Source organism: Artibeus jamaicensis, unplaced genomic scaffold, assembly GCF_021234435.1.
Source record: "Artibeus jamaicensis isolate MK-2021 breed Jamaican fruit bat unplaced genomic scaffold, CSHL_Jam_final contig_2259, whole genome shotgun sequence".
NCBI classification, from domain to species: Eukaryota; Metazoa; Chordata; class Mammalia; order Chiroptera; family Phyllostomidae; genus Artibeus; species Artibeus jamaicensis.
In genome coordinates, this window is record NW_026521468.1 from 2,233,230 (window position 1) to 2,260,616 (window position 27,387).

A 27,387-nucleotide genomic window follows, 5' to 3' on the forward strand; every position below is an offset into this window, starting at 1 on the left:
TGGCCAGAAGGGACAGAGCCCTACTCGCCTCTCCTCCTCACCCGCCACCAAGGGCAGCCGGGTCACCCCAGTCCCACCCCTTGCCCACTCTGAGACCATGTGCCCACTGAACGGATTGTCTTCCGTGGCCGAGCTCTCTCCAAGGAAACCATGGGATTCCAAGCCTCTGTGGATTTACCACTCAAGTAACCTACACGCTGACACACGCCCCTAATTCCCGGCACCACCACGCAGCTCCCCAGCTCGGCCCTCCCAACAAGGAAGCAAGACCACGCCCTTCCGGTTGCTACTCTGCAACCGCCCGTGTCCCACACATCGGTATTACATCTGTGCACCAGGACGCTCAGCTCTGCGATCTTTGTAGACACATCAGACGGGTCACTCCCCTCAAACAAAGTCACTGCTCACCCATCCTGAGAGCCAGGGTTTCTGGTTTGGGGACTCACTGAGAGGTAAAACGTCAGGGAAAAAAATGAGGGAAACATTCAAGAGTTGCTAATGTTTAGTTTTGCAAAATTGGGACTTCAACAAAATAATCATGTTTCTTAAAACAAAGCATTTTAATACCAAAAGAGAAAAAAAAATGAATGAGCTGAGCTGTCCCTTCCCTTCCCTTCCCTACCCTGTGACCGTTGGATTTTATGACCCTAACCCATTGGATGACCATTGGATTTTATGACTGAGGTTCACTGAGGAGATTCCCCCAGTACCTCCAGGGGGCCCTGGCTCAGAGGGGAGGAGAAAACAGAAGCAGAGAAGGTGGGAAGCCCCTAAGAGCCCGAGGGGGTGTGGTGTGCTTTGGGGTACCTCTCAAGTAAGAGGGAAGTACTCTTCACGTGCAGCACCCCAAGAATATGGCAGGCACCCCGCACTGGCAGCTGGGAGCGGTGCCTCAGAGATCTGAGTGTGGGTCCCGAGTCTGTGCAAAAGCAGCAGACCTGCCCATCTTAACTGGACCACATGGGTTCTCCAATTTATACCAAAAAAAAAAAAAAAAAAAAGCTTGCCAAGGCCCAGAGAAGCAGAGCCACCTGCTGAAGAACACACAGCAAGTTGCAGGTGAAGTTGAGTGGGTTAGCCATGGAGTCCCTGAGTCTCCCATCCTCACAAATACTCCCCGACTACTGGATACAGTCATTGAGGAAAAGCATCTTCTGAGGATGGAACTCCCAGAAGACACGGCGAAACACAAGACTTGTCGCTCAGAACCCATTCGGGAATCAACTGCGCTGTGCTCCCTGCTTTCACCCTCTAAAGCATCCTCCACTCAACCCCAACCAAAGACAGACAGCCCAGAAGCCTTTGCTTTCACATTTAATCAAAGGAAAAAGAAAGAAAACCAGTCAGAGAGAAAGCTCGGAAGCTAGATGGCTGAGGGAGGGGGGAAGGGAAGGGCAGCCGGGCTCAGACCGAGTGTGGACAGTGGGGGACACACTCAAATATAAGTGTCCACGGTAGGAGGAGGAAGGACAGAGTCAGAGCTCAGTTGGTGGGCACACGTGTCTGTTCCCCGGGGGCGGGGCTTATCCAGGGGAGGCGGCCCACTGCTCAGAGGGATGGACACAGGAGAGGGGCCCAGGCATCACTAGAGGGCATCGCTAGAGGTGCCGATGGGTGACGATGAGCATCGACAGTAGAGATTTACCCTAAAGGGCCACATGCCAACTCCCCTGCAGGGTACCCAGGCCCCCTGACCCCCGTCTGCTGGTCAGAGGGCTTTGGAGGTTAACTGAGGGCAAGCGGAAGGCGGCAATACCATCATCCCCTTTGCGACCTCCCCTCCAGAGTCCCCCCAATGAGGTGGGAACTCGCAAAGGCATCATGGCCACAGGCCCACGAACACCCCATTTTCCTCCAGATCCCAGTGCCCTCGGGTGAAGGTGATGTAAGAGCTGAACTAAAGATAAAAAGAAGGCGGACTAAAGGGAAAAGAGGAATATAAAGTGGATGCAGAGCTATGCAAATGAGACGGGAGCAGTCTTGACTTTCACGTCTCATTTGCATGCCCCATGCAAATGCAATGAGATCCCTAATATAATAAATATATTTCTAACTTTGTAATAAATATTCTGTCTCTTCTCCCTCCCTTTCCCTAGGAAATGGGCACACAGTGGTTCGGGGGCCAGCGTGGGCTGACTCTGCAGCGGACACTGATCAGACATTCGGCAGGATGGGGAGCACAGGGGCTGGGGCGGCCCCCTGCAAGGAAAGGCTCACCCCAAGAAGGACCACAAGAAGGACAAGGGATGAGATGCCCGGGAAGCTGAGGACAGCGTTCTTTTCTTAAAAGGGATTCCCCTATTTTACACAATTGCCCTCCCCAAGGACCGGGAGTGCCCTTAGGGTCAGGAGACAACAGAACAGCTGGAGCAAGACATGTGGGAGGGCCAGGGCTCTAGAATCTGCAAAGAGGGTCTCATAAGACATGGGCACTGACAGGGAACCCTGAAAAGGGGGCCCCAAAGAGTGACCTCCAAAGCTTCTCTCTAAAAGCCAAGGCTGCACACACATATACCAGTGGCCCAATCCCAGGCAAGGTGTGCTGGGTGTGGGCCATAAACTGCACAGAAACGGCACAGATGGCACCCCCTGGAATCGGGCAACAAGGGGCCTGCCAGAGCACTCCATGCCCCATGCTCACAAGCTCCCCTCCTCAGCCTTCCTCAGCCCCTCAGCCATCTGGGTGCTAGTGAACCACGCAGACCCGGCCAGAGGAAAGACCGAAATGGACCATGGTCATGGACAGGGAGCCCAGATGTGTCCTCACCCTGGGCCATGGAGAGCTTGGGGTTCTTCGGTCGGCAGTGGCAGGCCCCTGCTCTCAGGGCTCAGCCACCACCCACCCTGACCGGGCTGGCCCACTCGCCCCTGCTGGCCTCGCCCTGCAGAGAGCAGGGCTGCCCTGTCAGGGGCAGTCAGAGAAGTCTGCGGAGAGACCTCGGCAGTGAGAAGCTGTGGGTGAGGGAACCACAGGGCAGTGCCCACACACGGGACTCCACCTCATTCCTCGGGGACAGAGAGCCACACTCTTCCCAGACAGGGACAACTAGCTCTCGCGCTGGCCCCTGCAGCCTTCAGGATGGCACCGGACTGGTCCCACCGCCCAGGCCTTGCGCTCCCTGGGCCACACAGAAAAAGCCCAAGTCCTGCTCCCAGGACACAGAGGTGAGAGTGGGGAGGGGCTCAGGAATGGGGTGGGTGTGGCCAGAGGAGAAGAGGTGACTGGGGAGAGGTGGCAGGGGCTGTCTTCCTACTGGTCACATCATCCCAGAGCAGCTCTTCTCTGGACGAAGCCTTGTGGAGGTGATTCTGACACACTGGTGGGCACAGCTTGGCCCTCAGAGAGGAGTATCTGGTGGCCGATGGGCATCAGGAGGGGGCAGCACCTGGGCACAGAGGTACCCCATGAACACCCACCTCCCTGGCAGTGCTCGCCTCTGCGCCGAAGCCAGACGTAGGGCCTGCTGGAAGCTGCTACCCAGGGAGCCAGAGTGCCAGGAGCTGGAGCTAAGGATCACGGCTGAGGGTCATGGTTGGGGAAGGGATGGATTCAGTTTCCTGGGTCACAGCCCGGAGGGGACAAGGTCCAGCCGAGCAGGCTCAGTACACCCAGCTGACAGGCACCCACTGGGGCTCTGTTCGCAGCTTCTCCATGGCGGCCTGGAGCTCCCGGAAGGTCCTCTCCAGGTTGCTGTTGACCAGGCTGAGGTCGAAGTAGTGCCCGTAGCCTCTCTGGATGCGGCTGCTCTCCTCCACCGTCCGCCTCAGGTCCGCCTCCTGCTCACATGAGGGGACCTCCCGCCGGTCAGTGTCCCCCACTGGCCCCCATCATCGGGGGTCTGCAGCCTGCCCCACCTCTCCCCCTCCCCAAAGCCCAGCCATGGTGGGTGCAGGCTCCCTGGCCACATGTCCCAAGGTGGCTCTTCCACAACCATGGATGGACAGACAGGCAGGTAAAAGGAAGGAAATAGCCTGCAGGAAGTGCCAAACATGGCGCTACCCTCCTTACAACCCATGTAAGCTCCACTGCAGCTCTGCAAGGCAGGACTAACTACCCCCATTTAACTGAGGGACAAAGAGTCCACACAGCCGGCCAGTCAGACAGAGTCTGCCTGACTCCAAAGCCAGTGCTCCCTCCAGTCTGACTAGGCGCCCATGCCTAGGCAGCCTGAGAGACACGGGCCACACTAGGGCAACCCACAAGTGTCCGAGGCAACCCCCGCCCCAGACCCAGTCCAAGCTGGTCAGGCAGGGGTGGGAAGAGGACTTGAACACTGACTTAAATAAGCCCAGGCAGGAGCTCGGGCTTGCCAAACCGTGTCCAGCAGCACCAGGCCGAGGGCGCATGCTGCAGAGGGGGGCCCAGTGCAAACAGCCTCTGCAAGGCCTGAGCAACGCTGCCATCGGGGCCCTGGGAGCTGCAGTACCGGGTATGGCCAGCAGAGGGCACCTGAGCCCAGAGTTCTGCAAACCCTGTACCTCTTGGGGAAGGCTGCTCCAAGGGGTTCCTAGGAGGAGGGGGGTACCCTGGAGTCTTGCAACACCTGACTTGAAGCCTCTCCTCCCAGCACTGCCTTCTCCCTAAAGCTAACTCATCCCTCTAGCAGCCCACCAGCCTCTGTCTCCCTCTCTTCCTCAGCCTTTCCCCCAGCTGTAAACAGCCCTGACCCCACCCAGCCTGCCTCTGCCTACAGGTCTCCCACTGGCCCTTGGGCTTCCTTCAGTCAGCACTCTGTCCCCACAGAGTGGACGGAGCAGTGGGCCTGACAGAAGCTCCTGCACCTCTGGCTTGCTGTGTCCCCGACTCTGAGAATCTGAGCCCTTCACTTCCTTGCTCAGATCACCATTTCTGCAGCTACACAGTTGGAACCTCAAGTCCTCCCTCACGGGTACCCTGGGTGGGTGCCTCTCCCCTTCCCTGACACTCCCATCTCTTCATCAGCCAGCCTGGCCCCTCCCACCCCAGGCAGCCACCAGACCCCACCCACTGCACCTCAGAGCCCCTCACCGTGAGCTGCTTGGTGGACACCCCACTCTCCAGTGCAGCCCGGTTCATGGCCCGAAGAGTCTCAAAGTCGGGGGCCTCAATGAACACCACGTATGGGACAAACTCAGCCGTTCTCAGCACCTTCACCGCCTGCAGACGGAGAGAAGGGTCAAGGAGTAAGTACATCCCCACTTACATCCGGGGTGATGGGGATGGGGACAGGTACCCAGGGTTCTGGGACTTCAGTCCTGGAGACAAATACTAGCAGAGCAGCTGGCATGTGCCTGGGGATGGGATAAATGGGGGGGACTAGAGGTGTAGGCGGTCTGGGAGGCTGAAAAAGAGGGTCCGGGGGCTTGGGCCCTAGCAGTAACTGAGGGGCTACATGGGGGTGCTTGGGAGTCATGTGGCTGGAAATACCAGGAGGAGTACTGAGGGAGTCAGAGCACCCAGAGGGGACACTGGGCAGGCTGGGGAAGAGCGGGCCGGACGGTACCTGGGGGTTGACATCCAGCACGCACACCTTGCCGGCAGCCACCACACCCCGGATGGAATCGATACGTGTGCCATAGAGGTTGCCCTCGTATTCACCATGTTCCAGGTAGCGCCCAGCACGGATGTCAGCCTCCATCTCTGCTCGGGACACAAAGCTGTAACCCTGGCCTTCCCGCTCTGAGTCCTTGGGCCGCCGGGATGTGTCTGCAGGGATGCAAGGCCGAATGAGCACGGGCAGGCCACTGTACCTCAGGCACACGTGCACGAGTTCTACGTGTCACACAGGCCTGGGGGTGCGGCCTGCCTTCCCCCCACCCCCCACACCGTGCCCTCGCCCTCACCACTGACACACACACGAGACTTTAGACATCGATATCAGGAGACACTGCAGAGGTCACTGCCCCAACCCAGGGCTCACAGATGGGGTGGCCACACAGCAAGGCCCAGCTGACCTGGGGGTCAGCACTCAGCCTCCTGCCTCTGGGAAGCAGGAGCTTCCACTACCCCAACAGGTTCTGTCCCCAAGAAGCCCCGTCTTTCCCAGGTCACGCACAGCTCATAGCCCTGTTTCACACGGATGCCCAGCTGGGCGTGTAGCAAGTAAAACATGTGAGAAGGAAAGGCAGGGCTAGCTCAGCCTGCCTGGCCGGCCACAGGCTTAAGGGACAGCTCCCCCAGCCTGCAATTCCCCCACCAGCCCTCAGAGGGCGCTTGTCCCACACCTCTCATCCAAAAGTGCTACTTGAGATGGTGCCCATGCATATGGCCCTTCAGTGGACCAGCGCTGGTCCCCAGGGCATCCCAGATTCCTGCCCCCCACCCAGCAGGGCCCAGCACCCACTCACAGGGCACCGTGGTGCCATAGCGGTCTGGATCCCACATGATGAGCTTGTTCTTCAGGCTGCGCCGACCCACACCCTGAGCCCCGATCAGCACCAGGGTTTTCCGGCGGAATGGGGGCATGCGGGCCACCTCCTCATAAATGAGCAGCTCGTGGCGGTCAAACTCTGGACACGGAGAGATGGCACTGCTCATCGGGCTGCTCATCAGGTGAAAGGGGTAGGGCTGGGTTCTCACGGGCCAGGGGCAGCAGGAAGGAACTGGGCAGGGAGGGCGTAGGGACAAGACTGGCAGCGTCGGAACAAGGAGAGCTCACGTACAGGTGAGGGCAGAGAGGGGATGTGTCATGTTAGGGGGGAGGGGGAGGAGGCTTCCAACACCCACCTGCATTCTTGGTGGTCAAATACATCATCCGCTTCTTTTTCTTTCCTGAAAGGCTACCGCAGAGGGTCCCTGGCCATAGAGAGATTGGTGAGTGAGGCCAGGCTGGGACGCAGTCAGATCCCAGATTGGCCGGGGGGGGGGGGGGGCGGCTTATACCTGAGGTGGGCGTCAGCTCCAGGTCCCGCTTGACAAAGGCTTTCCGCTTCTCCTCCAGAAGCTGACTTGGGATGAGCCCGGCACTGCCTCCTCCCACATGGCACGCCTCAGATGGACAAGGGCAGAGCTCGGTCTCAGCAAGAGGGCCCCTCCCCCACCCACCATACCTGGAGAGACTGCATGGACACCCAGGGCTCACCTGCCACCAGTTGGCATCATCCTGGTTTACAATCTGGAGCAAGTCCCCGGCGTTGAAGCGCAGACCCGCCTCCTTGCAGGGGATGAGGCTGTCTCGGGCCGGGTCATAGTCGAAGTGGCACTTCACAAATACCTAGACCGGACATCCGGGAAGAGTCAAGGGAAGGAGCAGGGCAAGGCTAGAGTGGGTGAGCCCTCTCCCACCCCCCACCCCGCAGCCCCCAGGCACGGCGGAGGGAGGGTTCTACAGTCCACCCTCTGCCCCTTCTCTAAGGTGAGAGGCCCAGGCACTGTCCCTTTAAAGGCGTGGTGCCCTCAGGCCTGCCTGGCTGCCTCCCCAAACCGGCCTCTCTTTGCAACTAGAACGAAAGGACTCAATCAGAAGAATGGGAATCTGATCAGGCCTGGAGGCCCTGGCCCCACCCACCGAGGAGGCGGGGAAAGTAGGAAACCCTGACACCTCATTCGGAATCCCTCCATCCATGCACCCTTGTCCTTCGGAGGAAGGGGCCCTGGCGAGCCAACAGAAGTGGACAAAGCAGCCAGACAGCCGCAATTGAACAACCAGGAGACAGCTGCACAGTACACCCGGCAATCTGACCCTGTACACCCACGGACACGCAGGCACGCAGACAGCTACACATAATGCACTCAGGTGCCACTGGCCTTGAATGCGCACACACACACACACACACACACACACACACACACACACACACTTGCACATGCGCAAGAGCGCCCAAGCCCAAGGCAAATGCGTACAAGCCGTAGGTGGGCTGGGACACCTGCGATTCCACCCCCAGCGGCAGGCCCCACCCCCATCTTGCTTTTCAGAGCTGGTAGAAGAATTGCTCCCACCCTGAAGCCTGTGACCCTGACAGCCAGGAGGTTCAGCTACCAAGCCAGTGGGCCTTGTGCTGGACGGGGACCTTGGAGGAGGGACTCACCTGGCGGGGCAGATGGGGCTCCTGGTAGCTGGGCAGGATCTTGAGGATGACGCTGCCGCTGGCACTGCGCAGGAGCTCCTGCAGCGCGCGGGGGTCGCTGCCCACTGGCTGCCCATTCACCTCTTTGATGATGTCGCCCACATGCAACAGGCCTTGCTGAGCCACCATGCCCCCGTGCAGAATGCGCGCGATCACCAGTTCACCACCCTCCACGCGGAACGTCACTCCCTAGGGGGCGGGGGGGGGCGTAAGAGAAGGCCCCAACCGCCCTACGTCAGAATCTTTGAACGGGATCACCCCCATTTCCATGCCACGCCCCCACCCCACCCTCACAGACTCCTCCTCTTCCATCTCTGCCCGATTCTTCACTTACAGGAGCGCTAAAGGAGGGGAAGTGGGCAGAATGAAGAGTGTTCTGGTACATGTGCGTACGCAGCTCATTTGCACGGCTCCTGCCGTCTCCTGGGTCTGCCACGGCCAGTCTGGGCAAAGCTGAACCCACCTTCGTCTTCAGCCCTCTCCACACCGCATCTGACCCCTGCTGGTTACTCTCCCTCCCCACCCCTCCCATACCCTGCCCCCGGTCCTGCCCGGCACCCTCACCAGATGTTCTCCAGCGGTCTTGCGGATGCCCACCATGCGCACGGCGTCGGGGGGCACCGGCTGGTTGCTGAACGTGGGGTCCAGGCCGGGGCTGGGGGGTGGTGTCTCGTAGGTCTTGGAGGCCACAGAGTCGTGCGTCTCCAGGAGAGACTGGGGAGGTGGTGGGATGGGGAGGGACCGTGGAGCAGTGCCCTGCGTGGCCTTCCCATCCCACCTCCAACTTCCTGCCGGCCCCTCGCCCAGTGTCCTGCCCCAGGGGCCACCCCAGCCGGGAGGAGACCTGAAAGTGGGGCTCCTGGAGGATGCGGGCCAGCTCGGCGGCCGTGCTGCTCCTCTCCGCCAGCTGCGCCAGGTCCCGCAGGATCTCCTGCACCAGCTCCAGGTTGTTGTCCCGGACGGCCTCCAGCTTCGTCTCCTCCAGCCTCTCATGGGCCTGGGGGTGGGGGTGGGGGGACAGGAAGGAGCTGATGCTTCCCCAGGGCCGGGGCGCCACACAGACCCCCCATCCCCCAGGCCTCTCACCTCCCCCAAATCCTAATTTTGACCCGTACATAATGAATAATTGTGTAAGGGTCAAATAATAATAATTTAGACTCTTACATAAGTGGTAGAATACTATATACACTCTTTGATACCTTGGGGATTTTGCTTGTTTAATTGGTTTAAGTCATGATTAGGTTTTTACCTTACACCCTGGAAATCACTCTGTGCTACCACGTGGAGATTTTCCTTTATTATCACTGTTACTTTTTATTTTAATCACTGCATTTGACTTCTTGTATGTCTGGAGTGCCATTGTTTACTCAGTCGGTCTCCACAAGGAGATAGGCTGTTCTAACGTTCTAATAATGTTTTACTGTTGTACATACAGCTGCGGGGAGTGCCGTGGCACAGCTGCCCCGAACCTGCGGAGGAGACAGACCTTTCAGGTGAATACCCAGAGTCCTTGCTGGGTCCAGCAGTAAGGATTTGCTGGCTCCCCTCTGTGGCACTGGGGCTGCTTTGCTGTCCCCCGAGCACTGGGTGAGAGAGAGACCTCCCGGAAGCCTTGCGACCAGAGTTGTGACCAAACCTTGAAATGTCTGCCAATCCCGGGGACCAGCAGTGATCTCCCTGTGGGGCTTACTCTGCGTTTTGCTTACTGAAAGAAGCCGAGCATTCTCTTCACATATTTAAGGGCCAACTGTGTGTTGTTTTCTGTGAATTATCTGTGTCTTCTGCCCGTTTTTCTATCAGGTCTTGATTTGCTCTCTTTTCCCATTTTTTGAACGAGCTCTAGGTCAGGAAGATGTGCCCCTTTCTCTGTGATATCGCTTGTAGATACTGCCCCCTGGTGGTCATTTGTCTGTTGACTCTGTTATGGCTTTTTGTCAATGCAAAAAATATACATATCTAATACGGTTAAGTTGATTAATATTCTATGCCTCTGAATTTTGAGGCATAGTTTTTTTAAAAGGCTTCCCCCCACCACGGATCCATGTTTTCTTCTAGGACGTTAGGGTTTATTGTTTCACATTCAGGTCTCCGATCTGCTTGGAGTTGATTCTGATACGTCGTGTGAACTATGCATCTACCCCAGGTGTCCTGCACCACTTGTTAAAAACCCATCAGGGGGGGTTGCAGGGCTGGGTGACAAAGGCTAAGGGATTAAAAAGTACAAATTGGCCATTACAAAATAGTCACGGGAATGTAAGGTACAGCCTGGGGAAGACAGTCAGTACTAGTGTTGCTGTATGATGTCAGGGGCACTTGAAATATCAGGGGGATCACTTTGTAAAGTATGTGATTGTCTAACCGCTATGCTGTACACCTGAAACTAATACAAAATCATATTGAATGTAAACTGCACTTGAAAATAAAAATTTTTTAAATGCTTATGAAGCCCTGGCCAGTGTGGCTCAGTTGGTTGAAGCATCGTCCCATAGACCAAAGGGTCAGGAGTTCAATTCCCAGTCAGGGCACATACCTGGGTGTTAGGTTCAGTCCCAGGTTGGGGCGTGGACAAGAGGCAGCCAATTGGTGTTCCTCTCTCACATCAATATTTCTCTCCCTCTCTCTCCCTCTGAAATCAATAAGCCTGCCCCCAGGTAAAGATTTAAAAAATGCTTATGAACAAAAAATCCATAAGAAAATTATTGTTTGATTTTCTATGTGTGCTAATGGTAGTGTGATTACTTTTCAAAGAATCTTTGTGTTTTAGCTATATACACTAAAATACAGATAAAATTATATCTGAGATTTGCCTCAGAATAATTCAGGATAGAGGGAAGTAGGGAGAGGTATGGATAAAACCAGATTGTTCATAAGTTATTAACTGTTGAAGGGGAACAATGGATAATGGGGGTTCAGGAGACATTTTTTAAAATTTTCATAATAGGTTCTGGCTGGTGTGGCTCAGTGGGTTGAGTGCCAGCCTGTGAACCAAAGGGTTGCCAGTTCGATCCCCAGTCAGGGCACCTGCCAGGGTTGTGGGCCAGGTCCCCAGTAGGGGGTGCATAAGAGACAACCACACATTGATGTTTCTCTTACTCTCTTTCTCCTTCCTTTCCCTTCTCTCTAAAAATAAATAAATAAAATCTTTTTTAAAAATTTAAATAAATAAATGTCCAGAATTTTCAAGCCCAAGAGATAGGGAGGTTTTAATAACACCTCATAAGGATTTGGACTCCAGATTTGGAACGATGGACACAGTGCCATATATACAGCAGGTGCTCAATAAAGGCTAGCTCCTCTCTGGCTTCTCTTCCCAAAAGAGGCCAGGGCACCAGCATCCCACATGGGGAAGCATGTCGGCCCCTCTGTCACCGAAACCATCTCCCCGCAGGTGGGCAGCACTCCAGCCTGACTCCCACAGCCTGGCTGTGCAGAGTGCTCCTTCGGGAAAAACAGACACCGCTGTGCCATGGTGCTCCTCAGAAGTCAGAGGGCAGGGCCGTTCCCAGAAAGCTTCCTCCAACCCCGATGGGATCCTCAGTCATTAGCTCAGCCCAGCCCACGGAGCTTCTAGGTCAATGCTGGGGTCCAGGGTCCCGGTAACTGTGCTTTAAGAGTGAAGAAAGGCACTCAGGTATGGAACTGTGTCACTACAGTGACCCCGGCTAGGCTTTTTCAGGATAAAGGAGCTAACGCTGGCCCAGGTGACAGGACGTGAGCACACAGGTCACCCGTTTTAGCTTTGGCATCTTCTGCTCCATTGGTGGGGAGGACAGGTTTCCCTAGAAGCCCTCACCTGGCCACTCAGGAAGCCCGGGCATCTCCCAAGCCACTTACCTCCCATCTTCGATTTAACGACCCCTCCCCCAGGCTGAGGCTGCCCCTGGACCTCTTACCCACCTCCTGAGGCTGCCCCTGGACCTCTTACCCACAGATACAAAACCTCAGCCCTCCAAGCTCAACCTTCCTGGCCCAGAGGAAACTTTAAACATTTAATCATTCGAATACAAAAGAAACACTATAGCAGGCCGATCAAAACAGCTGATTGACCAGCGCTGAGAACACCCAATCTGCATCACAATTCACGACATTTCTGGGACTCTGGAAACTCAGAATTGGATTCATCATATCCTTGGTTGAAGATACATTCTCATCATTGGTTTGTACTGACTTCCTTTTAGTGAGTTGGTGTTAAATTAGATATTTTTGTAACAAGGAGCTAAGAACCCACCACTCAAACATAAATAAGGATCTTGACACTTTCCTACATTTAACCACATGCTCCACCCCCCACCAAATCCCCCACAGAAACCCCTGCCTTGGGTCCCCGTGTTCCCCGTGATCTGGCTCCCCATCTTACATGGTCTTATTGTATCTACGTGTTTTCTACATATTCCTAAAGTGACTATTGCTTGTGGTTATTTTTACCCTTAAAAAGGGGGAATTATGCTATATATAATCCCTGGGGGGTCAGATTTTCTTCACCTAACATTATTTAAATTAATATATTTTCACTTAATATTAATTTTTTCACTGCATATATTTTTCGGTTAATATTAAAATATTTCACTTACTACTTTGCTAAAATGTACTCTCCTTTTCCACATAAAGAGACAGCAGACTACAAGAACGTGTACATAAGGAAGGCTGGGCCCTGGCTCGTGTGGCTCAGTGGATTGAGTGCCAGCCTGCGAACTGGAAGGTCACCAGTTTGATTCCCTGTCAGGGCACAGGCCTGGTTTCAGGCAGCGGCTGGGTCCCCAGCTGGGGGCCGGTGAGAGGCAACCAATTAATATTCTCTGCCCCACCCCCACCCTACTCCGCTTCTGTGTTTACCTCCCTCTCCTTCTCCCTCCCTTCCTCTCTCTCCGAAAATAAATAACATCTTAAAAAATAAAAACAAAGTCTGGCAATCTGAGCACTCACAAGACTGCACCCAAGGGCAGTGTGTCACTGACATTCTTCGGCGGTAATAAACCACCGTCACAGTCCTGACCTGCACGTCTTTCTCCACACAAACCGCCGCACACCTGCCTTTTCCCACCCGTGCATTTCACTTAGTGCTATTTTTCACATAACATTAGTTTGCTGTGATTCATTCCTTTCTCCCGAGTCACATTAGTCCATCTTCACTGGCGTGTTGTACTCCACTGTGTGGCCACACCGCATTTCATGCAGCTGCTCCCTCTGGGGGAGGCCTCCGGGTCGGCTCAGGTCTTTGCCCTTGGGCACGATGCTGCTACGCACACTCCCGCCTGTGTCTGCAGGTGCGCACACGAGTGTCTCCCAGGAACAGAACCGCTGGGTCATGGGGCATACGCAAGTCCGATGATGAAGCATCGCATTTGCAAAATATTATCCCATTTAAAAGTCACAGCAACCCTATGAGATTAGTAACATTTAAGGTCATTTTCCCAGTAAAGCATCTGGAACTCCAATAGGTACAATACATTCCTTAACTGCATACACCTTGGCCTGTACACTGGGGACCCCAAAGTCCCCTGACTCTCTGAGCTCCCCCACAGCTGCGATGTCACTACCGGGCACCTATTTTTAGAAGGCAACGTCCTCAGCACAGCACACACTGAGGTGTTCGAGGCACCAGACTCCACAACCAGCAGAGTAGCTTTGAATTTCTATGGTAACCATTCGTGGAATTCTGCTCTGGAAATCATCTTCAGCACAGCAGGGGCTCAAGCTCACTACAGACCAGAACTCAGCCAGGTTCACAGCTAGTTAATGGTGGAGCCTGCACTTGAACTCAGGTCTGCCAGCCAGGGATCTAGAACCATAATCCAACTGCAAATGCAGAGATGCCACACTGCCAATTCTTTGATGGCTTTCCCCTCTGCCCTCCCACTCCGACCTCTCTGATCTTGGCAGGAGACAGGGAGTTCTCATTAGAGCCTAGGCTCGTAATTAAATTGTCCAAAATCTAAAGGACGTGCCAGACATCAGTGTGCCAGAAAGTAACGTCACTCACCCTTCGGTCTGTGTTTGACCCTATGATTTGCTTTGGCCAGTGGGACATTACCAAATGCGATGCAGGCAGAGGCTTGGAAAGTGCTTGGGGTTTGGAGCCTGTCCTCCTTGGCTGCTGAGCCTGCCAGCAAAGACGCCAGGGCCGCCCTCCTAAAGGGTGAGAGACCTCACCATCCGAGAGGCTGCAGCCGCCCAGCCCAGATTGCAGACCTGTGAGTGAGGCCGTGCTGGAGCTCCCAGCCCCAACTCAGCAAGCCCAGACCCCAAACTGCCCCCCAACCAACCCACGAAATCGTGAGAAATAAATCATGGCTGCTTTAGGCCACTGTGCACTGGAGTGGTTTGTCACACAGCAAAGGCTGACTGACACCTGAGGGTCCCCACCACTGTAGCCTCTGCTCGTCAGTCCTCTGGTCAGAGTCTCTCCGTGACCCACCCTGGGCTCCCCTTCTCCTAAGGCCCTGTCGTGCTTTGCCACCTCTGGCAGCCTGGCCTCCCCACGGGGGCAGCGTCCTCCCTGTGAGCTGCGGTGCAATGGCTGTGACCACACGACAGCTCTTTGTGGTTTCAAAGGCACCTCCACATCTGTGACCTCCCTACCTCTCCCCACCATGACTCCGAGAGACTGGCATCATTATCCCCACCTCTCGGAAATAACTGAAGCCCAGGAGCTGTCAGGCACGCTAGTCACACGGCCAGCCGGCGAATCTCCTGACTCTCAGCCCACTGTTCTTTCTTCTTAATTGCTCCATGTGGATCAGTTCATAGGCCTCCCAGCTGGCAGCTGGCCCTGCTGGTAAGTTTGCCTGATTTTCTCAAGGCCGCCTGTCTTGGATCCCTCACCTCGCCTTGCCTGTTGTTGGAACACCTGCTGCTGGACCCGTGTCAGCCTTCCCAGAGGCTGATCACCCGCCGGCGCCCGCTGTCTGCAGCCAAACCCCTGGGATTATCATCTGGTAGATTGGACTTCCTTCCCGAGCCTTTGGCTCTCTGGGTTTGTCCCTCAGGCCCTGCCCCTCTCTGGCCTCGGGTCTAACCAGCTTGGGACCTCCCACACTGTCTGCCACAGCCCCAGAGAGGAGAGGACAGGCAAGCCCATCTCCCTGAGGGTCAAGGGAGAAGGTTAATGGCTACCATTTGCAGCTCTGCCTTGGTTCTGCTCCTGTGGGTTTCTGGGCCATTTTGCCAGGAGAACCACGTTTTCACAACTGAATCGTGGATAAAAGTACTTTGTCTCTTAGCTTAGAAACATACAACTATAGACATAATCATTAAAACTGGTGATGAGGAGCAAGAAGCAGGTCCGATCATCCAAAGCAGGTCACACAGCCAAGCCGACTGAAGAGTGAAGATTGCCTTGTGGTGCAAGAAGGGGCAGAGTTACGTTGCAAAGGGTCACACCTGCGGGGACGGGGACCTGCTGAGCTCAGACAGGACGGGGGCGTTTACTCACAGTCTGACACGGTGCTGTGGCGGCCTCTCCATCAGGCTGTACTGCGAGGGTCCAGGACCCGGAAAATGCGGGGCTCGGGGAGGAGAGGACAGACCTGGGCTCCATCACGTGGGGAACAAACCATCTAGTGGTTCAGCGCAGCAGCCCTAGCTCTGTGCCCGGTGCTCGGTGAGCACACCACAGACGTTTGTGAACTAGAAGAGGGAGGACTGAGCAACTGAATATGCCCCAGTGGATGACAGGGCAATCCATGCAGTGACCCCACCCCCAGGGAGCTGTCACCTAGATTCCAGCCACTGGAGACGGAGGATCCTGAGGGGGACTGTGCTTTGGAGAGGGCTGGCTGCGGGACCTTCAACCCTGAGATTCTGTCATCTGAGGGACTCGCTTTATTTCATTAGCTCACTCACCGTCGAAGCAGAAGCTAAAGTCACCCAGAGGTGACGTGGCTGAATAATCCAACTCTGAAATCAGCTTTGGCGGGTTGCGGATGTTGAGGCTCAAAACACATATATTCAATTCCATTGCCCAGGGTCCGCCCTAGAGAAACCTCTGCACGTGCAGAGGCAGGTGGACTCGAGGACATGCACGTCCTCATGCAGCACTGTCCCTGCCAGAGGCAAATCAGCAACCACGTGGCTGCCCTCGAGCGTGGGGACCGACAGATAAACATGCTGGGCCCCATCCCCAGGGTGGAGCGCCACACAGTGATTAAAACGCATCGATCTACACCTGTACCCATGTCGACAACCACACTACTTGCGGGAACTGGAAATCTCAAAAACCCAAGCAGCTTACACTCTCCATCTATTACGTAAAGTTTAAAAACATATAACAGGGGCATACCGTTTACATCTAAACACATATATGGGCAAGATATGCAATTCAGGGGCATAACATCATCCACTAACATCATCAACGTGTGGGGAGGTTACGTGTGGGGAGGGAAAGCAGCAGAAAGAAGGAAGACGGGAGAGGTGTTACCTGTGTTATACTTTTTATTCCTTAAAAAGAGCAGTAGCTAAAGCAGATATGGCAGATGGGCACTCAGGGATCTGCTGCGTTATTTCCCACACTTTTCTGTATTCAGCCACTTGACAAAGGTTCAGTGAGCACCTACTACATGCCAGGCACTGTTCTCGGCTCTCAGGGCATAGTAGAGACCCAAAGAGGCATCCCCGTCCTCACAGAGCTCACATTCCCTGCTTTAAATATGCATCATTCCGTGTTTTTACTTTGAATGCATGAATACAGTCCCTGACTACTAAGTGAAAAGCAACCTGCCTTTCTCTGGCCTCATTGTGCTCTTCCCCAGGCCCTCTGGCTATGAACCCTGCCTCTCACACCTTTCACCTTCCCTATGAACACCCTCCCCAAGTCTTCGCCATTCCACAGATCCTAACATTTCACCAGGCTGTGACCCAGGGACCCAGCATCTCCTGCAGAAGTTCTCCCCTCCAGTGGGGCCCGGCCCCCTTCCACACCCCATGCGCAGGCCTGCCACCCTCCCACCACCTCCCATATGTCACCATCTCTGTCCCCCTATTGCCGTCATTGCCGACTTCCTGGTCGCCCTGACCACCATTCACTGAAGACCCTGGGACTGCTCCATCTTCCCCTCTCTCCTCTGTGCCTGCAGTAACCCTAGATTCCAATGCCTGTGCAGACCACCCGCCCTGTACCCACGACTTCCATTCCTGGACCTCTTTCACTTCCATGACTTCCTGTCCACAGCAGCCACACCCCAGACGGTCAGGGTACCCTCCAGAACTGGCCTCCTTGGAAATCTTTCACCTGCCCCCTCCCTCTCTCTGCCCTGGTCTCTCTCAAGTGTCTACTGCATCCGTCCCTACCAATTGTTCTATAACTTTCTCTCTCTTTTTTAAGATTTTATTTATTTTTAGAGAGAGGGGAAGGGAAGGAGAAAGAGAGGGAGAGAAACATCAATGTGTGATTGCCTCTCACACACCCCCTACTGGGGACCTGGCCTGAAACCCAGGCATGTGCCCTGACTGGGAATCAAACCAGCGACCCTTTGGTTCCCAGGCTGATGCTCAATCCACTGAGCTACACCAGCCAGGGCAACTCTCTTTTAATGAGTCTTTTCCCCACCTGATGCCTGGCCCCTGAACTTGTAAAAACATCTGCACAAAATGCCCAACAACAGAGTGACAGGTGGGATGAACTCTGGAGATTCCAGTACACAGGCATGCTCACCGCCCTGGCAGTCACCAAAAGGCATCCACAGAGGCATGTCCTCACAGTCACCACCCATGCTTGGGACAGCCCCCTTACCTAGAGTCACTCAGATTCAGCATCTGGTCATGGATGTGCATGCATACCCCCCTCCAGGGGTCTCCTGTGCCACTTGCCCCATTCCCAGGGCCTAGTGTGGCTAACACCCCATCCCCCAGTGTGCCTCCCCAGACGCCCTTGTACCCACCTCCCGAGAGCACTATACCTTGGCCAGGGATCTTACTATGGGACTTTCCATAATGCCCCGAAGGAAGATCAGGTCCAGTTCTGCAGCCCCTGTGGCATTGGGGAGGGATCCCAAGTTGTCCAAGACTTGCTGCATGGCTGGGGGGAAGGGACAGGCAGTGAGACACACACAGGTGCCAGCTGGGCACAAGAGACCAACACACACCACAACAGGTCCACCCCTCTACACATGTCCCACAGAAGACAGCTCCTGCCCAGCAGCTCTTCCCTCCCTGCCAGGCATGGGAATGCCTGGGGCAGAGGCCCCAGCAGGGGGCTCCCTTGGCCTGTTCACAGGCCCTACCTAGGTAGTGCCAGCCTGGGCAGGGGGAGGCTTCAGACAGCAGGAAGCAGACTCTGATGAGAAAGGGAAACAGACACCAGATTCCGCCCTGAACCAGAGAACCACAGGCTCCTCACGCAACCTCTGGATGGGCTGAAGCCCCAGGATGCAGCCACCTGCATCTGAAGCACTCGGGAATGAGAGAGACAGTGCTGGAGCGAGTCCCCGAGAGCAGGCCTGGAGTCAAGCAGACAGCCACGTCGGAAGCCAGAGCTTACACAGCATCCACTACAAGCCGTGCCACTAACTCAAGTCACTGTCCCTAACTGGCCTTAGCCTTTCCATCCTGTATAATGGGTGAGTTGGATTAGATGGTGTCTACAGGCCCTTCAGTTTTGACAATGATCTATAATCATCGAGAAACTAATACAGATCATAGGAAGCCAAAGCTGAGGCCCAGAACTTTGGCAGAGCTGGGAAGACAGGGACCAGCCTGGAGAAGTCAGACCAAGTCAGCCTGGGACAGGCCATAAGCAGGGACGTGAGAACACCTGATGCTGGTCCCCAGCAGTGGCTGCTGAGACCGGAGACAGGTATTACAATCACCCACCAGCAGAGGAGTGAGCTCCAGCTGTGGCAGGTTCTGGGGGTGGAAAGGAGAAGCAGAGTGTGCCCAGCTGGAGGCAGAGATGGGCAGGGGGTATCATTAATCTGCCACACTGCCACCTACGCCTACATCTGCTTAACAGCTCCCAAGCCATGGAGGAGGAGGGGTGGATACAGTCGCTGGCACCTCTTAGGGCTCTTGTCAGCAGACCCCCCCCCCCGGAAGGAATGGGGATGGGGAGGAGGGGGCGCTGAAACTAGAGCTGGCAGGCCGGGTTCAAGGGCTCTGGACCCCCACCCTCTCCCCCCACACCGTCCTTCACCCCACCTTTTCCAGAAACAACATCCTAGCCTGTCCCCCAGACCCTTCCTGCCCAGGCCTGGGCTTGGCATTGGTCAGAGACCTACAAGGCCCTTAGTGGGCTCAGGAAGAGGCCAGGGTATGAACCCTTCCCACTCTGCAGGGTATCGGGGTCCAGCTTGCCCAGCTACCCTCACATACTGACTCCCCAGCCTGCTAGCCAGGAGGAAGGACGGAGCCGGGGGAGTTGGCGCCCTCTGCCTGGGACAGCTCTCCAGACGGGCCATGCTGCCAGGCCCCTGGGCTCCCCGAAGCCCGTGCCTAGGGCACACTCTCCAGATGCCCCCGAGCCCTGCCGGGCCAGCTTTCCCCTCAGCCTCCCGCCCCGCCTTTCCCTACCTTTCCTCCGGAGGTCCGCTTCCTCAGAGGAGACCAGGGATATACCCTCCAAGGAAACCCCGCTACCTGGGCTGCCCGCCATGGCTGCCCCCCATGCCCGGCGGGCGGCTCAGGGAGTAAGAAACCAGCCTTCACTCGAGCTGTGAACCGCCTTCCGAGCCAGAGACTGGCAGCGCTGGTAGAGGCGGGACTCGGGCAGCGCCCTCTGCAGGATTAGCCAATAGCAAGGCTGAGCTGCCCTGGCCCCCATCCTGATTGGCCAAAGGCCGGGGTGGTGGGAAAGAGAGAGTCCGAGTCCTACCGCTGGCCCGATCCACCCCCCATTCCTCTGGGTTTAGTACCAGCCAGTGGGAGTGGGGAAGAGGAGGCAGAGAGAGAAGCGGGGGTTGTTACGCGTGCAGCCCCTTCACATCCTTCACATCCTTCACAGCCCAGCTGCAGGAAACCCAAGGGGGTGGGGACTTGGCCCCACCTTGTCCCCGCCCCTCTCTTCTGAGGGTGTGTCCTCTAACACACGCCCACGCCACCCCCGTGCCCTCCGACCTTTACTCTATGTCCCATCTCCAGTCCCAGTGTCATTTATAGTGACCCCTTCAGGATCGAAGGAAGCCCCCGAGAACCACTCTCAGTCCTTCACCTGGAGCAGTGGCTGGGAAGGGCACCGCAAGACCTCAGGACCCCTCTTCGCAGCTGCAGCTTCTCCCCCTCCCCCATCTCCCATTTTAGCTCCTCCCTTTGGGTAAGAGGTGACCACAGTGTAGGCAAGTCAGGCATCTTAGAATTAGGGAACAGGTAAGGGAGCGTTTCTGCAGCAGGGGCAAACAAGGGTAGGCAGGAGGGAGAGGCAGGGCAGTTACGCCAGCCCAGTGCCTCCATTACTCTCAAACCTGTACCCTTGAGACCGCACCAGGCACCGCTCCTGCCACTAAACAGCAATCCCCTGAGGAGTGGCAGCAGGTTGTCATGGCAACAGGAGGGATTACACACCAGGACATTAACCCTGGGATGCAAGAGAGATTTAAAGGGACAGCTCCACCTGAAAGCAGCCTACATCCCCCCTGGATTCAAAGAAAGGAACGAGTCAGGTACTGGCAACAGAGGGCAAGGATGCACACCTGGGGACTCCAGGGACAAGTTCTCTCAGCTCTCAGCCCATGCCATCACCTACATGTCTCTCAGCCCAACCGCAGCCCTCAGGGAAAGGACCCCTCCACCTTTACTAGAAGTAGAGTTGGGGTGTCTCTGCAACAAGAATACACCCATACCACCCCCACCCCACCCCCAATGACAATGATCCTCTTGACCCATGGGGAAGGCTGGGGGAAGGAGCATGTAGAGCCCAAGGCTGGGATCCCATGAGGAGGAAAAGGCAAGGAGGAGGGTGAATCTGGCCTCAGAGGCAGGGGCGAAGAGGTCCTAGGCCTGTAGGAAGTGTAATGGCCACCAAATGAGAAGGGACAGAGCTGCCCTGAGATCTCTGAAGCCGGGAGCTCATCCAGCCCCAGGCGAGCACAGAGGGTGGCCTGAAGGAAGGGCTGAGACTCAGCCTTTCCATCTCATATCACCTTTGCACAGAAGAGGAAACACAAGCTCCAAGAGCTTCCATTTAAACGCTAGCTCCTGTTCTTCCTTTACTTTTGAGAAGGCAGAAGCAGCCCAGGGAAGCAGGAGTCCCAATTCCTATGAAGAATTAGGCCCCATAGCCACACCCCTATGCTCTACTCGCTGCCCTGTCCCCCACCTCACCCCCGCCCAGGCCCCTATTCAGTGGCCTGCAGCAAGGAAGCCAAATTGCTGGGCCTTTTCCACTCTCCACACCCCTGCCAGGCACTATTAATGGGTTTACTGGGCAGTCCCAGATTGAGAGGCCTTTAATCACAGGCTCAGGGTTGGGCTTAATTAACCCCTAAGCAGCTTACAGTGGGGCTCAGGCAGGCAGGAGCAGGGGGGCCTGGGGGACCCAGCAGTCTGGACAGGACTGAGCCCTCCAAGGCTGCAGAAGCTAGGGGACATTGGTACAGTCCCTGCATGAAGAAGAGGCCTTTCCTGGGGGACCATGGTGTCACCATTTAGGCTCTGACCCACTCCCAGCAGCCTTCACTCTTCTGGTTTAGTTTCTCAGAGAGGAGGAACTGTCATTTTAACCAAATGTGGAGGCCCAGAACATCTTGCAGAGGCAGCAGCAGCACGGCCTTGAACAAGGGGCTGCTAGCGATCTAGGCCGTGGGAAAGGCAGGCAAATCACAGCAAAATCGGAACAGTTGACAGTTGGTAGGGCCTTTAGCCTCTAGCACAGGGAACTTCACCTGCTTGGTCCCTAAATGCACTTCAAGAGTCCGTGAACCCCAGAGTAGAACACAGATTTTGTGCAGAGAAGCACTGGTCTACAAAGAGCACCCCAGGACCAACAAAAGTCAGGACACCAATCTCATCCCCTTACCTCATCTTACAGATGGGGAAAACCTAGGGCCCAAAAGGGAAGTGATTGGCTTAAGGTCACAGGTTAAGGAGGTAATAACTCAGAGCACCGCATAACAGCCGTGATTGTGCCTACTGGTAACTATTATGGGTCTCCCATCAGCCTCTTGATAGAAACAGAGACAAGGCTCTGCGAGGTCAAGCAGCTTGCTCCTGAGGCTTCCTCGTTGTGTCTGGGTGGCCATTCCCCTGCCCTACACCCTCCTACACAACCAAGTCGAGGCTTCCTGGCTGGTCTAGCATTCTCCATGCACAGCTTCCTGTGCCCCAGCACACACCCCCATCTCTAGCATTTGCTGGTCTACTCCACCCGTCTGGTGGGCACTGAATCCTGGATTTTTCATCCCCAGGATGGCTACTGTTGCCCCTTTACCCTAGCCGTCCTCCAAAGCCCAGCTCGCAGGGGCTGCTTTCTCACCAGCCAGGCCCCATGCCATAGTCCTCCAACAATTAGGAGTGTGCATCATCTCTGGAGCAGGCGTACCCCTGCCCTGCACAGAGGTGAGTCGTGCTGTGTCTCCAGCCCCACCCCGTGGCAGGTGCGGCAGGGCCACAGAAGCTGCCTGAACAAATGGCTGAGTGGCTGGGGGAATAGCTGTGGGTTCCGCTGTGTGGGAGTGCCGGACTGCTGCTCCCCACCCTGCCTATTACCCTCTGAACCACCGATATCCACGGACATCCTCTCCCCCTTCTTACCAGTCTCAGAGTTGGTGGCAGCAACAGGCATGGCGAGGCTCACAAGGGCTCCGAAATGCCTCTCCTGGAGGAGAGGAAAAGGAAGATGAGAAAGTGGAAGGGCAAAGCAATGGGGAAGGAACTAGGGAGGGCGGCTCCCTTTGGACCAGCCTGCAAGGCAGGAAAGAAGACTTTGCCCAGAAATCGGAGATCCCACAGTCCGGGGGGTGGGGCAGAAGGAGCAGATACTTCATGCCCATTGCTTCAAGGAGGAGGAGACAGAGGATCAGAGAGAGTAATTGATTTGTCCAAGGTCACACAGCTCATAGAGAGCTGCAATGAAAATCCAGTTTTATGACTCTTAACAAAAAATGAAGTGTTTCTGCCTGCCACCTGTCCTTTTTTCTTTTTTTCTTTTTTAGAGGGGTTGGATAAGAATACAGAATTTGAGTCAAAAGCAAGAAAGATGGGTGTCCCCAGACTGCAAGCCCATTGAAGTCAAGAACCACCTCTGCTTCATTGGCCAGTGGACCCGAGGCCTAGCACAGCGCAGGCAGATGTGCCACAAATGTCTGTCAGTCTGCCTGAAAGAAATGATGTCATAACTCCCCAAGGCTTCTCCGGGTTCCTCTCCCCCCTTTTTCCCCTTCTTAGCCCAGAGCTGGGACGAGCAGGAGAGGGGGCTCTGGGCAGAACCCGGTATGAAGTTTACAGCCCCAGTTCCCATCCCAGGACCCCCAAGCCAGGGCTGGTTCCCCCATTCTTCAGGAAAGGGGGTGGGAGGGGTTGGGGCCAACCCCCCACCCATGCTCCCTTTGCCTTCCTGGGTAAATGCTGCAGAAGAAAACCCTAATTGCTGGTTGCCATGACAACAAGAGGCGGTGGCTCACAGCAGAGGTGGGGAGTGCAGGGCAATAGCTGCCAGTGTCCACTCTAGGACAGAATGCTGGGCCCAGGGTGTGGGGAAGCCACAACTTCACCTCCCTCGCCCAAAAGGGACTCTTCCCAGAGGGACTACTACCTGGTTTCAGTGAAATCCTCTCTACTCCCAGTCCCCTCCTAGGCCTCAGCTGCTCACCTGAGCTCAGATGACAGCAATTACAAAGATGGCAGGATGACTCCCCTTCCTCCTGGACCTGCCCCTGAAGGTGTGAAAGAAAAAGGAAGCAGCTTTCAGAAAGAGGACCGCATCCAGCAAGGCTAGCACCCAGGCTGGGAGACATGCCAGCCAGTGGCCCCTGTGCCAACCCCTGCTGTCCTTATTTCTAGAAAGCAGTGAGGAGGGATCCCTTCCTTCCCCATCCCAGATCCTGACAGCTTGCAACCTGGAGGCTCCTCTCTGGCAACATTCTCCCTAATGGAGGTACTGACCGAGAGGACTCCAGATGTCCACCTGCCCTGGAGGGTGGAGGGTGGGAAGAGGCAGGGGAAACCCTGTCCCCAGAATTCTTGCCCAGCCTGCCTAGGTTTTTCTCCCTGAGGAGTCGGTTCCCACGGCAGCAGCTAGCTCTGCCCCACCCCCACCCAAACCTCTGAGAGGGCGGGGTCCGGCTGTGCCCACAAGAGCACAGCAGTGCCAGGCAGGCCGGGCTGGCTCCGGGCCAAGGGCCGGGACCTAGGCATCTGGGAATTCGCACCCGTCTTCCAAAGCCTTGGACCCCTCTCGCCCCTACCTCCAGGTTGTCGACATGACTCAGGGTCGGCGGCGATGGGGACCAGGGATGAAAAGGAGAGGTTTTCTCCCACCTCCCATCCACCCCTCCATCAATACAGATACAAAGAGATGTGGAAGAGAAAGGTCTGACAAAGGCGCTTGGAAAACCGACTGGTCGCAGGGAGGGGGAGACAGACTAGGGATGGGGTTCTAGAGGCCGGGTGGATTGCGCGCAGCGACACTCCGAGCGCCCGGGCCCCAAGAGCCCAGCCCTAACACGCTGGGCGCTAGGACCTGGGGGCAGGGGGGCGTGTTGCGAGCCCTGAAAGGAGGCTCTCTGCTAGCGCGCCCGCGGGAGACCGAGGGATGAGGTCACTGACTGGCTGTACCCGCCCGGGTCTTCGCTCTGCCCCCCTTAGTTGACCTAACTTCTGACCCTGGATCCTGGTTCCTGACACCGATCCCCTTCCATGTCTCCAGACCCTGACCCTGGCCCCTGACCCCGAACCAACCCACCACGGCCTCGGAGGAGGGGAGGGAACGCGCCCCAGGACCCACTCCCGCAGGGGAAGGCTGAGGCGTTAGCCTCCCAAGAGAATCGGGGAGCCAGAGGGTCCCATGCAGCCTCTGTTTCGCGCCCCCACCCGCCGGAAGTACTAACAGCGCATTTCTTATGTAATGCCGGGCCCCGGAGTACCCCGAATCTGCACAGCCCCCCCGATCCCGCACAGCTCACCAGCTCGGCGCCCGCTGTCACCTCGGAGCCTTTAGCGCGGGGGGGGGGGTGCGGGGAGCAGTGTCACCGGCAATGGGCTTCGGTCCTCCCCGGGAGCACCGAGAAGGGGGAGCAGGAGGTGAAAGAAGAGGAGGCGGGCCTGGGGGAAGGGGCCCGGGGAGATTGGACCCAAAGGATAGGACCCCAAGTGCCGTGCCTGTACGTAGAGGACACAGGGACCCTGAGGTGGGCGCCGGCCTGGGGGCCAGGGCCGCCTACCTGCGTGCGGGGGGAGCCCCCGGCTCTCGCGGCTCCAGCTCAGCCGGCGCTCAGCGTTTATTGCTAGTCGATGGGTTGCCCGGCTCTTAAAGCGGCGAGGCCTCCTCTGCGCGAGGGGGCGGAGACCCGGAGGGGAGGAGGGTTGGGACGCAGCCGGACTAGCCCACCGACAGCGGTCTTTCCGAGCAGCTAGTGGAGAGGCGGGGAGGTGGCGGTTTGAGAGGCGTCGCTCCCCTGTTCCCTGCCCACTCAGGGAAGCACCATTTGGGACCTGTACCCACTAGTGTCCCTCATCGCCCAGCGATCCCTTAAAAGGGCGATGGTGAAAGATTACTCCTCCCCTTTCCTTCGTCTTGGACCCGCGTCCCGGCACTGGGCGTCCCTCACTTTTCCTCGTTATCCTGCTTCCCAATTGGGAAAAGGAACCGAAGGCGTTTAGGGACGCCTCCAAAGAGCAACAGACCCACCCCATCAGGGCTTCAGACTCAGGGACAGCTTTTAAGGACTCAAATGGTGTATACCTGGATCCCCAACTCTCTGGAAGAATTTGCAAAAGCGTAGGGGTTGGGGAAAGTCTTCACGAAGGGATTCAAGATCCTATTTTAATCCTGGACCTGGGAGCTAGGAATACAGAAATAAGTCATTTGATATCTTTCTTCGGAGTATCATCTCGGGAAGTAAATAAAGGGTTAAACCCAGTTGCCCGCCTTCGCCCAGCCTCTGGCTCCACCCCAGACCTGCTAGTGAAAGATATTGTAAAGCTTAGAAATACTAGAGGTTCCTTGGGGCCCCCCTTCGCTAGTGCTTGGAGCCTTGGGGGCCAGCCAGGGTACTTAGGACTCTGGCCTGGGTGCCTGCCCACCCCCTATGGTCCTCCAGAATACGCAGGAGTTATCCTTGCTCAGTGGGTTCCTAAGGGACCTACGTATTCTGAAAACTTGCTTGGAAAGCTCAGACATGAGTTTCACTTGGGAATCCATCTCCAAAGCAGGAGGCTGGTCCCGGTGTCCCTGGAAACTAGGCTTGCCCTTGAGCTCTGAAAGGCATAGATAAGGGTAAAAGCCACAGAACCTGGCCATGCTCTACTAAAATCTCTCTGCCTTTATAAGGAAAGAAAAGTGTTAGTGACCCCAGAGGGCTGAGACTGGATCGTGGGCTTTGGTCTCCCACCAAAGAGGCTTCCTGGACACGCTGCTTCCAACTCACTGCTTTCAAACCAGAAGACCCTCCTAATTCAACTCAGGAAGAGGTCCCCTTCCCATTATGATGGCTACCGTCCGCTCTCACATGCGGATCTCTGGGCAAGGAATCCCTCTGCTGTTTACATGTGTCTGGGAAGTGGAAGGATCTTGAATTCCACCAAAACATTAATTACTTCTCAATCAAGTAACTATCACCCCGCAGCATCCCACAGCTTCAGTTCCATTCAGGATCTCCAAGCCGAGGTGGGATCCCAGAATCTGGTCCACTAGGGAGGTGGAGCCCAACTCAATATTCTTACCAGCTGCCTCCTCATGTTAGGTACTCAACAGCATCTCTCTATGAAGGGCCTTGTAGAAAGAAGGCTAGCAGCCGCTCCCATCTGTTCAGGACCTTGTAAATTGTTGATTCTCACCACAGCCCTGTGAGGTCACAGGGCAGGAGAAACATTTCTGGATGCAGAGTAAGATGTTCCTATTCTGTTCCCGACAAGGGTGATACTGGGCCAGGTAGTAGCTTCAGCAACAGTGTCACTGCTTCCTGATTTCTTGGAGCTCACAGCCCGGGGTGGATGGAGGTCGGAAGGGGGGTGTCAGACACCGGAGGCACTTTCTGGTGGTATAACTGAACGTCATAACAGAGGTGCACTAAGACCCAAAAGGTTCTAAGCTGGGCCTGAAGGAGTGAGGGTGCTGTTGGTGGGAAATGGGGGATCTGGGAAGTGAAGCCGGTTTGAGGGGCCCGCAATGCAGGGCAGTTAGAGGCTGCCCGTCCTGCGGGGGCGCGGTGGGGTGGGGATCGGGAAGTGAGGTCATGGGTACTCCCCATAGGGGGGTCC

At 56.1% G+C, this 27,387-nt stretch overlaps 1 protein-coding gene across 3 annotated transcripts; it reads right to left on the minus strand.

Moving 5' to 3' along the window:
* Positions 1–1,301: 1,301 nt before the first annotated feature.
* MPP2 (MAGUK p55 scaffold protein 2) lies at positions 1,302–25,567 on the minus strand. 3 transcript variants are annotated; one of them, XM_053660993.1, is made up of 15 exons: positions 25,350–25,567; positions 23,780–23,843; positions 22,723–22,786; positions 18,264–18,316; positions 17,940–18,058; positions 8,891–9,043; positions 8,611–8,760; positions 8,008–8,235; positions 7,062–7,193; positions 6,863–6,968; positions 6,707–6,775; positions 6,328–6,489; positions 5,484–5,686; positions 5,009–5,137; positions 1,302–3,777 (listed from the first exon to the last, which is right to left on the minus strand). In XM_053660993.1, the coding sequence occupies exons 5-15, from the start codon at positions 18,054–18,056 to the stop codon at positions 3,601–3,603; spliced, it is 1,626 nt and encodes a 541-aa protein (XP_053516968.1). In that variant the 5' UTR covers positions 18,057–18,058; positions 18,264–18,316; positions 22,723–22,786; positions 23,780–23,843; positions 25,350–25,567; the 3' UTR covers positions 1,302–3,600. The 3 variants fall into 3 exon arrangements, with proteins under 3 accessions (XP_053516968.1, XP_037000572.1, XP_037000571.1); XM_037144677.2 differs by lacking the exon at positions 18,264–18,316; XM_037144676.2 differs by lacking the exons at positions 18,264–18,316; positions 22,723–22,786; positions 23,780–23,843; positions 25,350–25,567 and adding an exon at positions 19,549–19,630.
* Between the last annotated feature and the right edge of the window lie 1,820 nt (positions 25,568–27,387).